The sequence below is a fragment of the Osmerus mordax genome, chromosome 2 (genome assembly GCF_038355195.1).
Source record: "Osmerus mordax isolate fOsmMor3 chromosome 2, fOsmMor3.pri, whole genome shotgun sequence".
Classification (NCBI taxonomy): domain Eukaryota; kingdom Metazoa; phylum Chordata; class Actinopteri; order Osmeriformes; family Osmeridae; genus Osmerus; species Osmerus mordax.
In genome coordinates, this window is record NC_090051.1 from 5684752 (window position 1) to 5706551 (window position 21800).

Sequence of the window (21800 nt, forward strand, 5' to 3'; positions counted from 1 at the left end):
CATCATCAGCAACTTATTGTATGTTTCCATAAGGCTGTTGATAGGCAACAATCCCGCTCCTTAACCATTACCATAGTTAAGCAGGGCTAGAAGCCCTTGTCCTTAAAGCTACTGATCCTAAGGTGGCATGGTTGTGTCTCATCACAATGAGTGCATGAAAGGATATACATTCAAGTCAATTTAGTTCTAATCAAAACATGCTCTGCAGAGATTCTGTGTCTGACAGCTATATAATCCCTACCATATACAGTATAGTGCACTACATTTATTTCAGAATTCCACAAGTTGACTATATAGTGGACTTTATACCACTTTATTTTACTATAGTGGAACATCTCAAAGCAATGCAAAATGTAGTGACACATGTACACTGCCACAAAATGGAACTCTTGGGGTTATGTCCTGAAAGCGAGAATTGGGACTAATTTGCATGGCTGAAAGTCCTGTAAACAGGTGACATTCTATCTGCGATGACAGTCAGGTCACAGGTTAAAATGAACCGTCCTTCTACATTTACATTTAGTAATTTAGCAGACGCTCTTATCCAGAGCGACTTACAGTAAGTACAGGGACATTCCCCCGAGGCAAGTAGGGTGAAGTGCCTTTCCCAAGGACACAACGTCAGTTGGCATGACCGGGAATCGAACCGGCAACCTTCGGATTACTACCCCGATTCCCTCACCGCTCAGCCATCTGACTCCCTTCTAGGTCCATCTTTAGAAAAACCAGTCAATTGGAGACCATCCAGTCCCCAACAAGTGTGTTACTGTAAAAGGGCCTGTCATTATGCTGTGTTTATTGGGACTCGTCAGACTTGGAATTACACACATGCCAACGTGTTTGAAGAATTACCACCATCATCGTGATGCTCAACATAACTCTATAAAACTGAAAAGGAAGTAATTCTGAGTCATTATGTAGGCAGTATTGTACTGTTTGTGTGATGTTGTAGTTCCAGTACAGTTTAACTGTGGACAGTGAGACTCCCCCTGCTGTTGAAACAGCTGCACTGCCACTGTATCATGTTGTGCAATAATTGTTCAAATAAGGCAACACTGAGTGACAAAGGGACTCAAACAAAAAATAACAATACAATTAAAAAAAACACAACAAAATAAGTCAAAATTACTCCATGCCTCTTCCAAAGAGACATTTGAACAGTTCATGAAGAAATATGGAATTAATTAACATTAACATTGGCAATCAAGAATTAAACAGTCACATTTTTGTTATTATGTTCACTTTTCATAACATCTTTATTGAATTTGTATCTCGTTTTAAACATATTTACAGGGTTTTGTTTTTGTTCAGTAAAAATACAAATACGGAACACTTTGTTTTCAAAATCAACATTTGCCCGGCAACAAGTGGCGCCTGGGTTAGATTGGCCTTGACCCCATACAGGACTTTGTGATCTTAAGGGTGCATGGTGGGGGGCAGACTTCATACTGTACAACATCAGCAGGCTGCCACTACTAACAGCATTGAGCAGGGGTTAGAGAGGGGTCCAGAGGAGAGGGAGAGTCAAGAATGGGCAAGGCTAGATGGAGGTCTGGAGGGAGCATCCAGAGTCTAGATTGGTAGAACAGTAAACAAAAACGGGAAACAGAATAGAGAGTCATCTGGAGATAGCAGGCATTGTTTGCAGTCAGATAGTAATCATGTAAAAGTGGACTGTGAAAGAGACGTACTTGTCTGACCTCTCCAAACGAGGCTAGGCCACCTACATGGGCCATTAGACCAGCATTGTGAACATTGTGAATGTCGCTGTTACTCGGCCAGATATAAGTATAGAGACCTATGGCTTCAAGACTGAGGTGAGTGGCAACCTTTAGTCAAACACATGAACTTGACATTTTTCCTTTATGCTAAAATAACATCTAAACGTCTGGGTGATATTTCTCTTAGAAAATAAGCATGAGTCTGTTTAAATTAGAAAAGATGGAAAAAAGCACAGTATTGGCCAAAGGCGTCACATAGCAACAGTTGATAAGGCTTGAAATAAATCAATATGTGTTTGATAATAACAAAAAAACAAACAAGTTACAACCTTTCACCCACAAACTGATAATGCTTTAAGAACAACCTTTACTCTGAACATATCACCATCTCACGGAGTCCTCACATTGTACATGGTCTGTGTGCTCTAGAAACATTTCAGACTCCAGTAATATTTAGTGGACAAATAGGCCTAAGAACTCACAATGACAAGGGAACATGTCACACATCCCCCCCCCCACACACACACACACAATGCAAGTTATGGAGATCAAGTGCTTATTTGAAAGTGGTCATTGGAATGCAGGCTGCATATAAATAACATTAACCATGTCACGTCAACTTAGCTAGACCATAATATTCCTAGAAGGATGTAGACATAGAAGGAATATTGAGGTAACACCTAAACCATGCCATGTCAGTGAAGGTGAAAACCACTGACTGAGATTTTGGACACCGCTGGGACACCATATACAGAGTGACTACTAGGGAACAGATCCCTTCTACATGTTAGATGGTTCTGGAACCCACAGACACCCTTCAGAACAGGGACATATGGCAACCTCCAACACCATCAGGACCACCTGCAGTATCTGTCTGATAGATTTATATGAGGGTGATAATACCAAACTAAAGGAGAGCGTGATGGAGAGAAACAGGAAGAGAGGAGGAGGATGATGGAAGGGGTGGTGAAACAGAAGCAGCATGTGTTGAGGATCAGCTTAAGTGATGAGCGACTGAACCATAGATCAGAGGGAGGGGGGTCCCAGGGTGGTCCGCTATAGGCCGTCAGCTTTTACAAAGGCGGGGGGGGAGGGGGCGGGCATGAGGCTGGCGTTCCTCCTGCTGACAAAACCACACCGAAGCAGTTCCAGGTCAAAGTTCACGTGAAACGGTAAACAGTAAGTAGAGGACAGAGGAGTGGTGGTTCATCTGACACCGTCCCTGTCCTTGTGTTACCGTCCAGATGGCGGAAAACAAACCCTGTGAAGTCCTCCTTGTGTCTGTGATGCACCCTACCCTGTGCTGGGCTGTGTTTGTTTAGACACGCCACGCACTCCCCCGCATAACATGCGTCCATGTGAGAGATAGTTTGGTCAAGTTTTCAACAACAACAAAAAAGAAAGAAAAATGAAGGAAAATCAAGCCTCCTGATTGGAACTCAGTCCTTCGATAAACTAAGAAGTAGTCATATTCAGGGCTTCAAAATACCAGCCAATCACAGAACTGAGTACATATTCCGTCCCCCTGATATACGTAGAGAGATAGCTCTGAAGACAGAGTGGGAGAGAGGAAAACACAGAGAATGAAAGAAAGAATGAGAGTTGGAGATGGTGATAGAGGCTGTTCCAGGTGCAGCCCTCTTCACTCTGCAGTGTTACGGGGGCCTCCTCCCCCCCTCCATGTAGTACGGTCTGTAGCAGTCAGAAATGGAAGACCAGGGGACTGCCCCTGGAGGTGTGGATGCATCTCTACCGCTGTGCCTGACTGCCAGGGAGGGTGATGTTGGCCATGTGGAGGACGGGCAGTGGGTGGGCCTCTGTGTTGAACACCCAGCTCTCCAAGGGCATCAGCTCATCAGTGGAGAACAGCAGGTACAGGTACCTGGGGTTGGGAGGAGGGAGAGCCAAGTCAGTATTCATGATCTGATGATTCTCTATCAATGGCAGTTTTCAGCTTTGGCCACCAGGAGGCAGCAAAGTACACGGTTCACAAATCCAGCTCAAGAAATCACTTCTGTGCCATGAGATTGTCCAATACATAATATCCTAACATTGTTCCATATACGCCAAACTTCATATGAATGACAGGGATGCATCTGAAACTGTTAATACGTCTTAATCCCTAGGGTGGACCAGTTTGCCAGCAGACATGATCTTACTTGAGGGTCTCGGCCAGGAAGAAGCTCTGTTGGACGTCGTCGTAGGTGGGGTTGGAGGAGTAGACGTCCTTTACGCCGGAGAAACCTCCACTCACCCTGCAGTATTTATCTATGGCCTGGAGGGAGAGAGGAGGGAGAGAGGAAGGGAGGAGGGGGAAGGAGGAGCAGAAGGGATTGCAGAGAGGAAAGAGGAGGGAGAGAGGGAGGAGGGGGAAGGAGGAGGAGGGAGAAAGGGAGGGAAGAAAAAGAAGAAAATGGAGACGAGCGAGATTCGTATTCCGTGCAGAGACCCAAAATAATGCATTTCTCTCTCCCATAGGTCTCTATGTGTCTTAATCTCTTGATCTCTCTGGGTCTGTCCTAATCTCCTTCTATGGGTCCGTCCCGATCTCTCTCACTGGGAGTGTCCTAATCTCCTTCTTTAGGTCTGTCCCTGTCTCTGTCTCTCTCTGGGTCTGTCCTTGTCTCAAGCTCTCTCCTCGTCTCTCTCTCCTCTCTAACTGCGTTCGTCCTGGTCTCTCTCCCGAATAATGTTCCACTAGGACACAAATATCCTTCTATAGCAGGCTGGAAACCATTTACTCTACTTCATGCAATGCGTTTCATACCCACAGCAGTGTCATAACCCTAACCCGCCATCTGTAATCCTGACCACGAACACCCCAACCACAGCCATCCGGCGTAATGTATGTGTGTGCAATGTATATATAGAATAACACACACATAATGTATTTATTATGTGTGTGTTATTGTCCCCCCCCCCCCCCCCCCCCCTTCACCATCACCTTGGAGTGGTCCTCTTACCTGTGCTGCCTCCCAGCCCCACTGCCGGTACTTGGGGTCGTGGGTGAACCTCCACATGTACCAGTAGGTCTCGATGACCTCTGGACGCAGAATGTAGTACTTTTCATTCTGACGCACTGCCACCGCCTCCAGACCACTGTCAAACTTGAACGCCTCAGGGCCAAGCTTCAACACTGAGGGGGGAAGAGAGAAGGCAGAGTTAGGCCATGCTAAACGTAAACAGATGATAGGAGAGACGACTGGAATACACTGGTGATGGGAGACGCCATGGAACATTTCAATCTGTCGCATGTGAAAACCCACACTCTCCCTCTGATGGGGAACCCCCAACGTCTTATGTCCATATGTGTGTCAGCTAAATCGTCAGGGGGGTGTGTGAGTCAGTTGCGTTCATTTAACACCGTGTAACACGTGATTACGCTGCACACGAGCCCGTCTCTCACCAGTGCGGTCGTAGGATTCGTGGCAGGTGTGCGCGATTTCTGCACCCAGCTGGAGGTAGTGTCCCGCCTTGTCGTCTGGGGAGCCGTCGGCGCCCAGCGCAAACATGCCCCCGGCGAAGCAGGTGAGGTGGCCCATTTTCCTCTCCAGGTGCCCGTTCTTCCACTCCCCAATGAAGGTCAGGCCGCCATTGGACTTCCGGATCAGGTGGCGCTCAATGGCCTGGTGTGTGCGCGGGCAGGAGTTAGGGGAGGTGTGTGTGTGTATGAGGGCAGAGGATAGTTATGTGGGTTTCAGTGTAGGTGTGAAGGCAGTTTTTTGAGTGTGTGTATGTGGGCAGGGCAAGGCAGGTGATAAGTGTGTGTATATGAAAGGGAGTATGTGTGTGAGGGGGTGGAGTTGAGAGGGAACATAAAAGGAAGAGCAGTTTTCAGTCCTCAGTCTTGAGAACAGCATGACAGCTGGCTCTGTCTGCCTCCTGCCACCTATTTGGATGGACACACCGACACTAACATACAACCAAAAAACACATCTACATCTATATCATGGTTACCATGATATATATATATATATATATATATATATATATATATATATATATATATATATATATATATATATATATATATATATATATATATCTTGCCTGCTACAACACACCAAATTCCCCTTGATGATCAATTAAGTACCAACTACTATTACTACTACCGTATTTTACGGAAAATAAGCCTGGCTTGTACTCAGATTTTACAGTTTTCTTGTGCTTGTGCGGCTTATATTTCGAAGCGGCTTACTTTTCCGTAAAATACGGTACTACTAATAATAGTAATAATATCTGGTCAAAGAAGACCATCAGGTATTTATCTAAAAGCTGATTGCATTACTCATGCTGACGATTCTGTCTTCTCTATCCATCACAGCAGATGAGAACATTCCCTGCTCCTTAGACCCGATAACAAAGCACATTGAACAAATTCTTCACAGTGTCTACGTGAACCCGCCTCGCCACCAACATCTGCCCTGGAGATCCGGTCTCACGGCTCGAACTAATCATATCACCGTGGAGATGAGAAGGAGGAGGGTCCTACCTCGATGGCGTCATCGTAAGTCTTGCGAGCCTCTGTGTCGGTCTTGTCTGACATCAGCCAGGCTTTCAGCAGGTACTCATAGAAGCTGTCCCCTAGGCCCCCCACGGAGGTGTGGTCTGAGGAACGAAGAGAGAGAGGGAGGGAGGACAGATAGACGCAGGAGAAAAGACAGACGGAGGGAAGGGCAATGTCAGGGTTAAAAGCAGATGGACAAAGAGAGCGAACAAAGAGAATTATTCATTCTCCTCGGAACCGCAGTGCAAGCCAACAATCATCTTCAGAGGGTCAAGTTTCAAGAGGAGAAGGCTCTGGGTAGAAATATTTGGCAGTAAGATTCAGATTCAGTTTACTTTGTATTCGCACATCACAAATGTCTCGGTAGAAGTGTATCCATCCTTTATGACTGGCCTAATTACAATAACCTCTCCCCACAATGAGCAGTGGACTGTGTCTGTTCTGACTCGAGGCCAGGACACAGATGGGTACGCAGACACACACAAAGAAACAAACACAGAAATGGACAAACACCCCATAAACAAATGTAAACGCACTCGCTCATGCGCACACACACAGCCCAATCAAATTTGGTTTAGTTAAACCCTTTCACATTCATGTAGCCATGTCCCCAGATGGAACAATGCAGACAGTCAGTGAGTTTCATACAATCTCCAGTATCCACTGACGTGTAAGAGAGTTAGGTCTCTGCGGTTTCCGTATTAGTTAAGGCTCATACAACTACAGTACAAGACAACTCAGTTCAGATCCTGACCACAAGCCAACAGTTGACCGCAGAATCAGACAACCCTAAGGCTAACGTACTCCAACTAAGCTAATGACTCAGCAGAGTTCAACAAGACTGAAGCTAATGATGCTAACAGGCACACACAGTGTCATTGAGAACCGTGGTTCCTGTCATTAGCAGGCTCAGCTTGAGAGCTGTCGCGCTGCTAATGGTAGATGGTAATGGCTAGCCCAGATGGACGGAAGGCTAGCCTAGCCTAGCCTGGCAGCATGACCTGCATCGAAGGACAGAATGGGCTGTTGTATACACAATCGGTGGTTCTACACAGTCATGTTAGGCAAAGGCCTCAAACACAGACACTCTGAACACAAAGCAGCAATGTTGACGGGGGATGAGCTACAGAGACTCACATACACAAAGTAAAATGTTTTCTATACAAATATCTGTGTGGGATTGATGTGCCCCTGGTGAGAGAGAGACAGAGAGAATTGTGATGAGTTGTGTTGAATCGAGTTGTGATGAATTATTCAGAAAGAAACAACCTTGCAGGGAGAGACACTGCAGAGTGTAGTTCGGGAGTGAGCGTGAGTGTGGAGCATGGTTTTAAGATCTATTGATATTTGAAAAAGTATACCTGTCAGTGAAATGAGAGGTAGAGGTGTCTAGGAACTACACATATTCACTGTAAGAAATATGATGCGTGTGTGTTTGTGAAGGAAATATGGATTATTTCCAACCTTGTTTAAAATCCTTGAAGCAGAGTACACAGCATGTACCTCAGTGTGTGTTTGTGTGCGTTTGTGGTTGCATACATATGCAAGTGTGTGTTGGAGCAGATGTTGGCTGGCACAGGCTGTTGGAGAACAAACCAGGATGATTAAGTAAAATAATAATGACAATTCTGCCGCTCAGTGAGTCATAACATCCAGCCTCTAGGGGAAGGAGAGACTCAGAGAGAGAGAGACATTCAGAGAGAGAGAGACAGAGAAATTCAGAGAGAGAGAGAGAGACATAGAGATTCAGAGAGAGAGAGAGAGATTCAGAGACAGAGAGAGAGCACTGTTGTCTTGCTAGTGGAACAGCCTGTTACTCATTACCAGGGAAGAGCCTACGCGCTCGTGCACGAGCGCACCCACACACGCGCACCAGGTCTTGTTTATTGGTACTACAGAAATCAGTTGAAGCAGATGAGACTTTCTCGGTGTTAATGCTAATATGCAGATCACATCTAGATGTGTGTATGACTTGTGTGCGTTTGTGCGTGTCATGCTAAATGTATATATCATGCTAAATGTGAGTGTGTCATGCTAGATGTACATGCATGACAAAAGTGTGTGTGTGTGTGTGTGTGTGTGTGTGTGTGTGTGCCATGCTAGAGGTAAGTAACCACTGTCCCTCTTTCAGTGGGAAGATCAGGTTCAGCTCTAAGAAGGAGGCAGCAATTAAAACTGAGCATGCTCAGTAATTAACAAAGTTAGTTAAGACAGAGGAGTGGCTTGACAGACTAATTACTATCTTTATGAAACCCTCAAAAACAGACACACATACAATACACATATTTACATAGCACAGGGCAAGACACACACACACACACATAAGATCACTTATGACAGTGCATCTACTAATGGGTATACTTAAAATCCTGAACTACAAATGGTAAGGCTCGGGTTAGACTTTTGGTTCATAAAAGGCGCTTTTAGTGAATGTTTCCAAAAATCTAAGTTGAAATCTGTAAATATTTTGACCCTAGTTACTGCACACGTTATCCCCAGATACAACCTTCAAACAGGGAGGTGGCTGTACTCACGTTGTCCCCAGCGGCCTGTGCGAGGGTTCAGGTAGTTTGGGTACAGCCCGTTGGGACGGTCCATCTTAGCCAGCAGCTTGCGGATGTGCATCACCTGACACATGAGAGCATATGTCTCAAGGAAAAACACACACTGGAAACATGGCACACAGTGGCAGACAGTCTCACACAGGGTCGTCCATGTACAGCACGGATCAGGAGGTCTTTACCTTCTGGTAGTAGGCAGGGTTTCCAGTCAGGTAGGTCAGGTGGACAAACTCCATATGGAGGGTCCCAAATTCAGCCAGGATACTGCTGCCAGCAGACGCCCAGCCCCAGTTACGACCCACTCCACTGGGGGAGGATGGGGACAGAGATAAATCAATGTGAGAAGGACTAACAAAGCAATTTATTACAAGGCCTTTAAAAAAATTTTTTTTTACAAATAAATGGATGGAGGTCTAGTGGAGGAGAAGGCAGAGAAGAGGAGGTGGTGGAGGTCTAGAGGAGGAGGAGGTCTAGAGGAGGATGTAGTGGAGGTTTAGAGGAGGTGGTGGAGGTCTAGAGGAGGAGGAGGTCTAGAGGAGGAGGAGGCCGAGAGGAGGAGGTGGTGGAGGTCTAGAGGAGAAGGAGGTCTAGAGGAGGAGGTGGTGGAGGTCTAGAGGAGAAGGAGGTCTAGAGGAGGAGGTGGTGGAGGTTTAGAGGTGGTGGAGGTCTTGAGCAGCCATGGGTGACTCACCTCTTGAGGTTGACCATGGCCCAGGGGATCCCTGTGGGAGTGTTGAAGGCAGGGAGCAGCTTCTCAGCCAGCTGGACTGCCTTCAGCTTGAACACCTGGAGGAGGACCACAGAAAGAGACAGAAAGGTTAAGACAGGGAGGGAGAGAGGGAAAAAGAGGTAACACATGGGAGGAGAGGAAAGATGCAATGTAGGAGGAAGAGAGAAAGAGAGGAAGCATTTAACATGGAAGATAGGTAGAATGTGTGAGAGAGGAATGTAGAGGAGGGAGAAACTACATAGCCTTGTCTACAATATCTTGAGCTGTGCCATGGCCTAGTTAATAAACCAAGGTGTGTCTTCCCTGCTAGCTGTAGATGACCTGGAACCATGGCTTGCCTCAGCTCCTCTACAGCTAGGCATGTTTCTCTCTAGCAGACATGTAGCATGTACACCAGGCATGTCTCTCTACCAAGCTGAACACAGACAATGTAGACTAGGGCGTGTCTCTGTAGCATCTACATTTACATTTAGTCATTTAGCAGACGCTCTTATCCAGAGCGACTTACAGTAAGTACAGGGACATTCCCCCCGAGGCAAGTAGGGTGAAGTGCCTTGCCCAAGGACACAACGTCAGTTTGCATGACCGGGAATCGAACTGGCAACCTTCGGATTACTAGCCCGATTCCCTCCCTCCGCTCAGCCACCTGACTCCCGTACCAGCCAATGTAGACTAGGGCTTGTCTCTGTAGCATCTACCAGCCAATGTAGACTAGGCATGATTTGCTACCAAACTAAACAAGCTAAACACAGCCAATGTGGAGTTTCTTTCTAGGGGGATTGGTGTTGGGTGCAGGCCTGCAGCCAGGCAGAATGCCCGGTGTGCAGATTTGGACTGCAGGCCAGGCAGTACGGTTTCTAAACTCATCAGCTTATCTTGTTATTACACATACAACGCACACACACGTACACACAGGCAGATAAGCAGAAGTTAATGAGATAGAGCATATTTGTGGGTATATCTGCCTCTCCTCCTTTTCCTCTCGCTCTCTCCCTCGCCCAGTGGAGGAGAGCTTGCCACCATTAACATGTCGAGTATTGGAGCGCATAAAAAGGATTATATGGGTTCCTGTGAAATCTGGTGAATGAGTCTGCTTAGCAGCAGGCCCAGGGGCAAGGTAGAACAGGGATTAAAGTCAATGGCTGTCTATTTGAGGAGTTTCTCCTCTGGAGATATGGTCACGGTACTTATTAGGCACTTGGTTCATTCCTTTGTTTTGTGACAAAGCACAATGATGAAAGACAACACACACTACTATGTTTGCGTCACATGAGAATATCCGGTGACGATTCTTGTTATACTTGTACAAAGGCCATTTCAGCCCATCAGAGACGATTCTCAGCCACGGCTAAGTCAAACAGAGAGAATGCATGTTTCTCAGTAATGGAATGGAGAACATCAAAAATACCAGTCTGGTTTTTCAGTGTACCTTTACCTTTCCTTTTAAGAAGGAATATGGTTAGAGGCAAGAGAGAAAGAGAGACAGAGTAGGGGAGGAAGGGAGAGGTAGAGATAAAGTAAAGGAGCGGCAGAGAGAGGGAGAGAGGTGCAATGGTCGAGAACCACAGGAGGCAGAGTGAATAAGAGGGATGGGGGAGACAGGGTGTGTGGCACATAACAGGTTCAAATGCTGGATGTGTGCTTGTGCATGCATGAGGGGAGGGTGGGTCATTAACGTGGGCACCTGAAGGACAGGTTGATATCCCTGGAGTCAGCCCTGAGCCACGTCTCTTTGTGGCGTCCGGGGGATGAAAGATGGAGATGTGATCACTTTCTTCCCTGTCCGCTCCGATTTCCCTCTCTTTGCGTTCTTAATCTGACCCCATTTCTCATGTTCGCTCTCCCCTGCCTCCCTCACCTCTCCAGCGAAACCACCGGTGCTTCATCTTGTGCCCATCAAATGCATAAACATGAACCGAGTATCTGCTCGCACCACACACACACACACACACACACACACACACCCTAGGTGAGTACTTACCTCCTGTCCAGAAAGGTAATAGGCAGCCAGAAGTCCTCCAATGAAGCGGATGTTGACCTCGAACACGGACACCTCTGCATTCTGCAGACACACACAGAAGGACATGGATTTATCACATAGAGAGACAACACACAGAAGCAGTGTCCTTCAGAACGCTTCAAAGATACCTCATAATCGATGCACCCTTTAGCGTTATAGAACTTGAAATGTTGGCCAGAGAAAGGATGAGAGACCGGGATTGAATGAGAGACAGAGATAGGATAAGAGACCGAGATTGGATGAGAGACAAAGATAGAATAAGAGACCGAGATTGGATGAGAGACAAAAAAGGGATGAGAGACAACCAGAGATAGGATGAGGGACAGCCAGGAGCAAGCTGGCTCAGTCTGACAGTGGAAGAGACAGCGACTAAAAGAGTGCACAGTATACCGCTACTGCTCATTTGCACTGGTTTCAAGTCCATTATATTTTTTCTGTTTCTTTGCCTTCCCTTCTCCATTCCTGACCCCCCACCCTCCGCTTCCTGCCCACATGGTTTCCATGGTGCCAACTCCGGTTCCCTGGTTACTGCCGTATATGCGTCTATCTTTAAACCACAAGCAGAAAGCCCCCCAAAAAACATCTACAGCATAGCATGGGTTTAGTTCTGGTTCTGGGGTCTGGGTTTGGTTCTGGGCCTGGAACTGAACGTCAAGCACTCACCACACTGAAATCCAAGTTCTGCTCAATCCATTCCTGCCCGTCCTTAAACTCGTCATGCAGGCCCATCATGTAGAGGGTATCCAATGCATCCACAATAGTAGCCCCCATCTGCGAATTACCTGGTCATACAAAACAACAAGGAAAACAATATCAGCGTCTATTACGTATGTTATCATTAATAATATTGTCGTTTATATTCAGGTTTAGTTTATATACAGAGTTCTCACACGTTGGATGACTTGCATGTTCCCTTGACAGTGGGAGCATGCTATGCTGTATTATATTGTGTTATTGGGTATGCCTTATCATGTGTGTATCCTGTGCACGACAGTGTTTCACCTAGTGAGTGTAGCTGGCTTCCCCACCACCTGAATACAAGCATCTCAGCAGTAGCCTATTATATCTGACAACAGTTACAGGCTGCTCCGCTCGACAAAGTCCAATCTTGTTTACATTTGCAAGCAACCCTCGTTAGAGACAAGCATTCAGATGATAGCCACAGGTGAACATTCTGAAAACACCTACACAAAATGACATACAGGTCTGCATAAAATACAAATTGTGTGGTTTAATATGACTGCGGTGGCAGTTAAAATCTTAAATATCTGCCGGTTAGTTGATATAATATTCACAAGATGTGAAGGATTGCATGACAATTTTGCTGAAATTCTCCAGGATTTCTTTTTCCATCCATGGAAGAACTACACATGGTGTTACATCTTCATTTCAATCTCACCTGTCCTCTGTTCTTGAGTGTCTCGTGTATGTGTTTATAGTCGTTATAGTAGACCCCATCACATGCCAAACCTTTGTTAACCACCCTAGGTAAGGAAAGGGTGCCAACTCATGTGTTTAGTATAGGGACGCATTTTCAGTTAAAGATCCTGTAAAGTAAATTCCATGTTTTGCTTCTAAGTACATTATATAAGTGTGAAATTAGTTCCTGAAAGCATGTGCAAAGTGCTAAAACTTTGTCGCACTGAAATGTGGAGTTAGACCGAAGAACAGTTTCTCTTCCGTTTTCATATCAGGTTTTAATGGGCGGAGCCAAAAAATGCCCTATCTACGTAATTTCGACCTATCTACGTCAGATCACTGAATGGCTCCTTCTGCTGTACTGTTATTGTAGCTTACATCAGCTAGCTAGCTAGCTTCAGGATGTCTCTCACCACCCGCAATTGCATCTTCCCTGGATGCAAGAACTCCAGCTGCGCTGCAACGCCATTTAAGTTCCCTATTGATAATGAAAGGAAAAATAGGTGGATAGATTTTGTGAAGAGCCACGCTCATGGAAAGCTTCGGATAAACTCCAACAGCCGCCTCTGCACTGACCATTTCCCGGCAGACAGTTTTAACATGGACCAGAGACAGACGGAGTTCACCAACACACGGCTTCTCTTGCAGCGCGGAGCCGTACCGAGCATCACCCCCCCGGCCGTTCATTCTCCGATCGCACCTGGACCAGCCAACGCCGCCAGCAGTTCATCACTCAGTTCTGTGGGCTTGTTATAATTATACTAGATAACTTTTCCAGAGGTATCTCTGCTATGAGTTAGTGCAAACCGCTAACTTGATATTAGGCTACTCGGTGTAGAATGATGGTATTTTGGTGAAATGGTAGCTAATGTGCTAGAAGTAGTTGGAGAGCTCACTGTCTGCTGTCTCTGGTGTCAATTTCTACTCCTGTGTTACATCTCAGGGGAACATTTCATTTATATGCATCTGTATGTTTCACTCATTGAACAAATAAATTCAAATTATATACTGTTTTGTTCGGCTTGACGTAGCGTCCATTATCTGGGTCGTAGGTAGCTTACTTGAGAGGCGGCGCCTTCCAGCGAGGGGGCCGAGCTTCAGCTCTTTCAGGCGACACGCCCCCTCAGTCTTGAACAGAGAAGACTGCTGATTTTCTTACGATTTCAAAGCCTAATTTAACATACTTGTTGGTGTTTGTTTTTTTCATTCGAATTTGGATGGGTAGTTAATAACACATTATTCTGTGGTGTGGTGAACTTGAAACTCGTTTTTAATTCCACTTTACAGGATCTTTAAGTAGTTTTAACAGTAGTAAAATTTATTTTCTTTGGCACCGTTCGTTGTTCCATTGTTCTCCTGTGGCGATTGTTGTAAATAAATACCACAAATACCACTCATGTCACTTGTTTGCTAACTCCTAATTAGGCCTGTCCTCCCTAGACTTAGAAGGTCATAACACATGGTTATCTAATTCAAGAAAAGCTTTGTGGGCTGCAAGACTGAGACCCCCTATGGTTCCTGAACCCTAAGGGTGTCTCTGGGGTAACTGAGGATCTCTGGGGTAACTGAGGATCTCTGGGGTAACTGAGGATCTCTGGGGTAACTGAGGGTGTCTCTGGGGTAACTGAGGGTGTCTCTGGGGTAACTGAGGATCTCTGGGGTAACTGAGGATCTCTGGGGTAACTGAGGATCTCTGGGGTAACTGAGGGTGTCTCTGGGGTAACTGAGGATCTCTGGGGTAACTGAGGATCTCTGGGGTAACTGAGGATCTCTGGGGTAACTGAGGGTGTCTCTGGGGTAGGTGGCATCTCTGGGATTACAAAGGTTTCTGTCCTCTGCTATTCACCTTGGCTGGGAAGGAGACAACATTACTCAAGTGTGGATCTTAATTAACTGACCGACAGACAAACCACTCCCTCCTCTACTATCTATCCATCCTCACCTTCAATGTCACAAAAGAGGCAAGGAGAGGTAGAGTGCCGTGTGTGTATTTGGAGTCAGGTGGCTGAGCGGTTAGGGAATCGGGCTAGTAATCGAAAGATTGCCGGTTCGATTCCCCGCCAGGCCGATGACGTTGTGTCCTTGGGCAAGGCACTTCACCCTACTTGCCTCGGGGGAATGTCCCTGTACTTACTGTAAGTCGCTCTGGATAAGAGCGTCTGCTAAATGACTAAATGTAAATGTATTTGGATGTTTGTAAGATAGTTTTCTATCCATGTAAAGCATCAAGTCTGCTTGTTCTAGACAGCAGCATCAAATGCTCCACCACTACACCCTATCCTGGGGCTGCTCGATTACGGCAAAAAACATAATCACGATAATCTTGGTCAATTTCTAGATCTAGGTTATTAAATGCAATTACTCATTGACGTTGGAAGCATGCAATTACTGATATTAAAAATAACCCCCACAACAACAAGAAAAATTGCCATTCGTAGCAGAGTGCTAGCAAGGAAGTCACAACAGCCCATAGAAAGAGCTTGGGGTGTGCATGCACATAACGTACCACAGCCCAGCTGAGAGACAGTTTGGGAGAGGGGTGAAAGCATTCCGCCATAAAGGAAAGGGGTGCTCTGGATTTAAAACACAAGACAAAACGAGAGCATCCCTGTGAAACGGAATGTGGCACAATAATATCATTTTATCTCGATAGTCTTGTTTTCATAATCGTTACATTTACATTTAGCAGACGCTCTTATCCAGAGCGACTTACAGCAAGTACAGGGACATTCCCCCGAGGCAAGTAGGGTGAAGTGTCTTGCCCAAGGACACAACGTCAGTTGGCATGACCGGGAATCGAACTGGCAACCTTCGGATTACTAGCCCGATTCCCTCAACGCTCAGCCACCTGACTCCCTATCGTTGGAAGCCAAAATCATTACTGAAAATAAATTTTATTGAATCGCCCAGCCCTAACCTATCCTCCCCTTCAAATACACGGTATGTGTTCAGGTGTTTCCATCCTTCCAGCAGATCAGCGTTAATACTAGTGTGAGCTTGTAACCAATTAGTGGAAGGCAGTGCAGCCCTGCACTCTCTTCAAACTATTTACAGCCATGTAGTCTAACCAGTACAGCCCTGTGCTCTCTCTAACCAGTACAGCCCTATACTCCCTCTACTCTAACCAGTACAGCCCTGTGCTCTCTCTAACCAGTACAGCCCTATACTCCCTCTTCTCTAACCAGTACAGCCCTATACTCCCTCTACTCTAACCAGTACAGCCCTATACTCTCTGTACTCTAACCAGTACAGCCCTATACTCTCTGTACTCTAACCAGTATAGCCATATACTCTCTCTACTCTAACCAGTACAGCCCTGTGTTCTCCCTAACCAGTACAGCTCTATACTCTCCATACTCTAACCAGTACAGCCCTGTACTATCTCTACTCTAACCAGTACAGCCCTATACTCTCTACTCTAACCAGTACAGCCCTATACTCCCTCTAACCAGTACAGCCCTATACTCTCTCTACTCTAACCAGTACAGCCCTATACTCTCTGTACTCTAACCAGTACAGCCCTATACTCTGTCTACTCTAACCAGTACAGCTCTATACTCTCTCTACTCTAACCAGTACAGCCCTATACTCTGTCTACTCTAACCAGTACAGCCCTGTACTCTCTCTACTCTAACCAGTACAGCCCTATACTCTCTGTACTCTAACCAGTACAGCCCTATACTCTCTGTACTCTAACCAGTACAGCCCTGTACTCTGTCTACTCTAACCAGTACAGCCCTGTACTCTAACCAGTACAGCCCTGTACTCTAACCAGTACAGCCCTGTACTCTAACCAGTACAGCTCTATACTCTCTCTACTCTAACCAGTACAGCCCTATACTCTGTCTACTCTAACCAGTACAGCCCTGTACTCTCTCTACTCTAACCAGTACAGCCCTATACTCTCTGTACTCTAACCAGTACAGCCCTATACTCTCTGTACTCTAACCAGTACAGCCCTGTACTCTGTCTACTCTAACCAGTACAGCCCTGTACTCTAACCAGTACAGCCCTGTACTCTAACCAGTACAGCCCTGTACTCTCTCTACTCTAACCAGTACAGCCCTGTACTCTAACCAGTACAGCCCTGTACTCTCTCTACTCTAACCAGTACAGCCCTGTACTCTAACCAGTACAGCCCTGTACTCTAACCAGTACAGCCCTGTACTCTCTCTACTCTAACCAGTACAGCCCTGTACTCTCTAGTCTAACCAGTACAGCTCTATACTCTCTGTACTCTAACCAGTACAGCCCTGTACTCTCTCTACTCTAACCAGTACAGCCCTGTACTCTCTAGTCTAACCAGTACAGCTCTATACTCTCTGTACTCTAACCAGTACAGCTCTATACTCTCTGTACTCTAACCAGTACAGCCCTATACTCTCTACTCTAACCAGTACAGCCCTGTACTCTCTCTACTCTAACCAGTACAGCCCTGTACTCTCTCTAGTCTAACCAGTACAGCTCTATACTCTCTCTACTCTAACCAGTACAGCCCTGTACTCTAACCAGTACAGCCCTATACTCTAACCAGTACAGCTCTATACTCTAAAGCTCTCTCTCTCCTGTATGAAATATCTCTGTTCCCGAGTCCTATTTATCTTCCCATGTAACATTCCTGGGTACATTTCTCACTTCATCAGTCTGATCATCAACAACTCCTTTAAACCCATCCCTTTACTTGTCACACACTGCAACCTCTCAAATTGGGCAAATCAAATTAACGGGAGCAGGATTGGCATTTAAAGCAGATAACATTTAGATATGCCAGACACTGCTTATCTTAAACAAATTGACTGGGATGAGGTTTATTTAGAGACTAATCACAACCACACACACACACACAAGCCTCCCCTCACCGCCCCCACCCCCCACCCTCCCTAGCAGTTCCGCTAGGGCTCCATTATGAATCCAACATTATGATTTCATAATTCAGGCTACATTGTCTCTGTGTGTTGGGTCAGATAGAGAAGGGATGGAGGAATAGAGGCGAGCCAGAGGGCCTAAGCAGAGGGTTCAGGGTTAAGCCCTCTCTTCTTTCCTGCCATCTCTTTCTCTTCTTTGTCCCCACTGCAAGCACTCTCCTCCTCTTCCTACAGGAGACATTAGACATATCCACTTCTGGCTGCATCACCCCTCTCCCTCTTTCTTCCCCTCTTCCGGTTCTCTCTTTCCTCTCTGCTGGGACATCGTTTAACACTGGCTGAGCAACCAAAGCATACCGTGGCCACGTCAGAACGTGCTCCATCTCCATCCACAAGAGTACCCAAATTACTAAACTTATTTGGCAAAAGAGCAGAGCTTCTGCTGTGTGGGTGCTATAGCACCATGGCCCCGCCCACAGTGCTGTGATCTAGCCCCATGGCCCCGCCCACAGTGCTGTGATCTAGCCCCATGGCCCCGCCCACAGTGCTGTGATCTAGCCCCATGGCCCCTCCCACAGTGCTGTGATCTAGCCCCGTGGCCCCTCCCACAGTGTTGTGATCTAGCCCCGTGGCCCCGCCCACACGTCCTGTTTAAGCACCTAGCGACACATGACTGGCAGGTTCAGCTGCTCCCAAGGAAGTGTGTAAGCTACTGAAGTGGCGCTCCTTTCATAGTGCTATGGAAGTGTGATTATGCCAATGCTTCAGGTCAATAGAGTAGCAGAGGACCCTCTTGTTCTACAAAGAAGCACTGCATAAACAAAGTCGGGAGTGTACTCAGAGCAGTGAAGGAGTAGGAGGGTGGTTAATATGTTTGAGGAGGCCTGTGTAACCTGCTGTTAACAATAAGGTCCATTGTTCTATGGCAAAAATGGAGGGGATTCATACTGTACCTCCCAAAGGTTTCAAATGATTGGTCCAAGCACACCACAAAGAACTGTCTGGAAAAGTGGAGTTTCTGGCTTTCTTTCTGTGTTTTCTCTTAAGAGGAGAACCAAATAAGTCAAATTACCCATATGCAAGACTAAAGTACTAATCATGCAGGACTTTGAACTCCTAACTAGAAGGGGGGGGGGGATTGCCTTCTGGGTTCCTTTGTGCAGTAGAGCTCTCTTAAGAGGTCTTTGTAATGTCCAATTTGTGTTCCTCCAAGTGGCCTGGGGCCCTTCAAATTTCCATATCCTATGTCAAATCAGTCCACTTTAGTGGCAAAGTTCTGGAACTTGAGAAAAGGTATTTGGATGAATACACAAAGTTGGGACAAAATGCAAGGGTCTGCATTCCCTGCATGGACCTGCAGATAAATAAATACATAGCTTCAGGGGCTCATTGCGTACCACTAAGGCCGCAGAGGGGCCTGGATTCGATTCCTGCCCGGGACATTTCACAAGTCTTACTATCTCGCTCTCCCTGCTTTCCTGTCTTTCTCTCCAACTGTCTCTATAAATAAAGCCAACAAATTACTTTAAAAGTAATGTGGTTAAATAGATAATAATGTATAATCAGTGTCTGATTACATCTGTCCATTAGTGCTCAGATTGGACCACTCCCACAAAATAAAACTCCCTTGAATTAAGTTACGCATTTATGTCACAGAAATAAACAGCCAAACCCTTCACAATGCACGAGAATAGATTATTATTTCCTTTAATGTGTACAATGTGTAATGGAATTAATTTTTGTGGAGCGATTTCTGTTCTAACAACAAAGTCACCGGGTTAGCATCACTGTGTGAATATGTGTGTGGGAGGTGTAATGAACACTATTTTGTAGTTTGTGTAGTTTGCGAGTCAAGTATAACATTTACACAACCAACAGCCCACTCTATGACTAATCCAATCACAGCATCGCTAACGAACTCCACTCATCTGGTCCCTTAGCTAAACTGGTCATAACCAACAACTGTAAATAGTTATACATAGCTTGTAGTTGTCATTAAAGTGGATTGTTCTACGGAGTTAAACTGATTGTGGGCCTTAAAGACATTCCTCATGGACTTAACAGCAGGCAAATCTGACCCTTTCTGGCCACCATGCTTGCGTCACAGTGGCCGTGTTAAAAGTTTAGCCGGAGAGAAACGCTGGGCATAAGGGAGATCTGTAGTCCTGTCGGGAGCGCTTCCCCCACTGCTCTATACTGCTGCCAACACCAAACTACAGCAACAGAGAAAGAAAGCTACTTAAATCAGGGCACTATGCAGTTACTAGTCCCCACAGATTCATCCAGAGGGACCAGTACTATTTAGAACACAGCAATTACTCTGACAAGGACAAGACCCTGCAAGACAGACCCTCTGAAACTTCTGCAGCCTGGGAAACTATAGAGATCATAGATATACACCGACAGGTACTCTGCAACACAGTACTTAGTGAAAATGCTAAATTGTGCCTATAGCACTTCAACTGTAAATGCAAACATAATCAACATAAACCTGGTCAAACGTTTGAGTACATTCACCCAAATGAACACCTCTGGGGAGATTTAGCCATCAGTGCAGATTTCAAGTTGTGTGCTCTTTTCTGAGCACTGGATAGTACTGTCCTTCCACTTATCATGCAGATCTGGCCTTATGGTAGTCATCACATGAGCAGTCACACTGAGGCATTATCCACTACAGCAGTTAACCGCACTGCATGCCTCAGTAGACAGGACAAACCCATTGAGTAGCATCACTGTGTCCCCAAGAGAAGCCTGTGCCGTGACTACAGCACTTAGCGAGGGTATCATCGTGTTCATCGAGTGTATTAACCTCGGGGCAGAAGTTCACATTCAGTGGGGGGAAACATGGATGTGTACCGTTATATAGATGTATACATCAGTTGTCACGTTAGCAATCAAATACTATGCAAGCAAGCCCTACATGTCATGTTTAGCATGTCATTTAGGCACTTGAGAGTAACTGAAGTGGAATATGTTTGTGGTCGGTATGGACAGCGCATGTGCCCAATGATCTTGGCGTTTTCCACATAAACAAGTTCTGTTATGTTCCCTTGTGTCTGTCCATCTGTCGAACATCCAGTAACATCTACATTTCCAACTTCACACCTCCTTCATACCATTTCTCTCTTTGCTCATTTCACATCTATCCATTTTCTCCACTCCCCTCCCCCCACTCCTTCTGCCCCTTTCTATCCTTTATCGCCCCCTCACCCTCTCTCTTCTATCCTTCTAGACTGTATTTTCATGCTATATACTCCAATGTTAGGTAGTGTTTATCTTCTGAATGCGCTGATCAGGTTATCCAGTCAGTCTATAATCAGACTGCTTCTGCCTCTCCTCAACTGTATGAATCCGCCCACTCCCACAGGCAGGTTGCCATGGCGCCTGTTCATAACCCTTCCCAGGATGCACTTTGCTATTCCGCCCAGGGAACCAATGATATCAAGACATGACCTACATGTAGAAAAACAACATCGAGTGAGTTTCTGGAATGGGGAGCTGGCATCCAGAACTGGAGAAGCAGTGTGAGGAGTTACAGTCAGGATTCTGCAGGCACTGATCAGCCAGGATTCTAAAGGTACTGATCAGCCAGCATTCTAAAGGTACTCATCAGCCAGCATTCTAAAGGTACTGATCAGCTACGATTCTGTACTGATAAGCCAGAATTCTGTACTGATCAGCTAGGATTCTGAAGATACTGTTCATCCAGAATTCTGAAAGTACTGGTCAGCCAGGATTCTGAATGTACTGGTCAGCCAGGATTTTGCACTGCTGGATTTTTCCACTGCTGGAAGAGAATGTGACAGGAGAATGTTCTGATGTCTGGTCCAGGACTATAATTCAATGCTTGGACCTGGCAGGCCTATGAGTGTGGCAAATAGTTGTGATCTCACACTGTATAAGCCTACACAGCAGTCAATGGGAGTTACCCAATGAGAGGGCTTTATCTGACCCCCTCCCCTCCATCAACATGTAGG

At 45.9% G+C, this 21800-nt stretch overlaps 1 protein-coding gene across 1 annotated transcript in view; it reads right to left on the reverse strand.

The window, feature by feature from the left end:
• Positions 1–1242: 1242 nt before the first annotated feature.
• The window catches only part of man1a2 (mannosidase, alpha, class 1A, member 2), a 45723-nt gene continuing 25165 nt past the window's right edge, over positions 1243–21800 (reverse strand). Inside the window, exons 6-15 of the mRNA XM_067252952.1 lie at positions 12203–12321; positions 11501–11581; positions 9481–9575; positions 8972–9095; positions 8763–8856; positions 6214–6329; positions 5128–5347; positions 4685–4857; positions 3881–3996; positions 1243–3603 (exon numbers count right to left, since the gene is read on the reverse strand). Coding sequence (XP_067109053.1) covers positions 3471–3603; positions 3881–3996; positions 4685–4857; positions 5128–5347; positions 6214–6329; positions 8763–8856; positions 8972–9095; positions 9481–9575; positions 11501–11581; positions 12203–12321 — 1271 coding nt within the window. The 3' untranslated portion in view covers positions 1243–3470. The remainder of the gene's footprint in view (positions 3604–3880; positions 3997–4684; positions 4858–5127; positions 5348–6213; positions 6330–8762; positions 8857–8971; positions 9096–9480; positions 9576–11500; positions 11582–12202; positions 12322–21800) is intronic.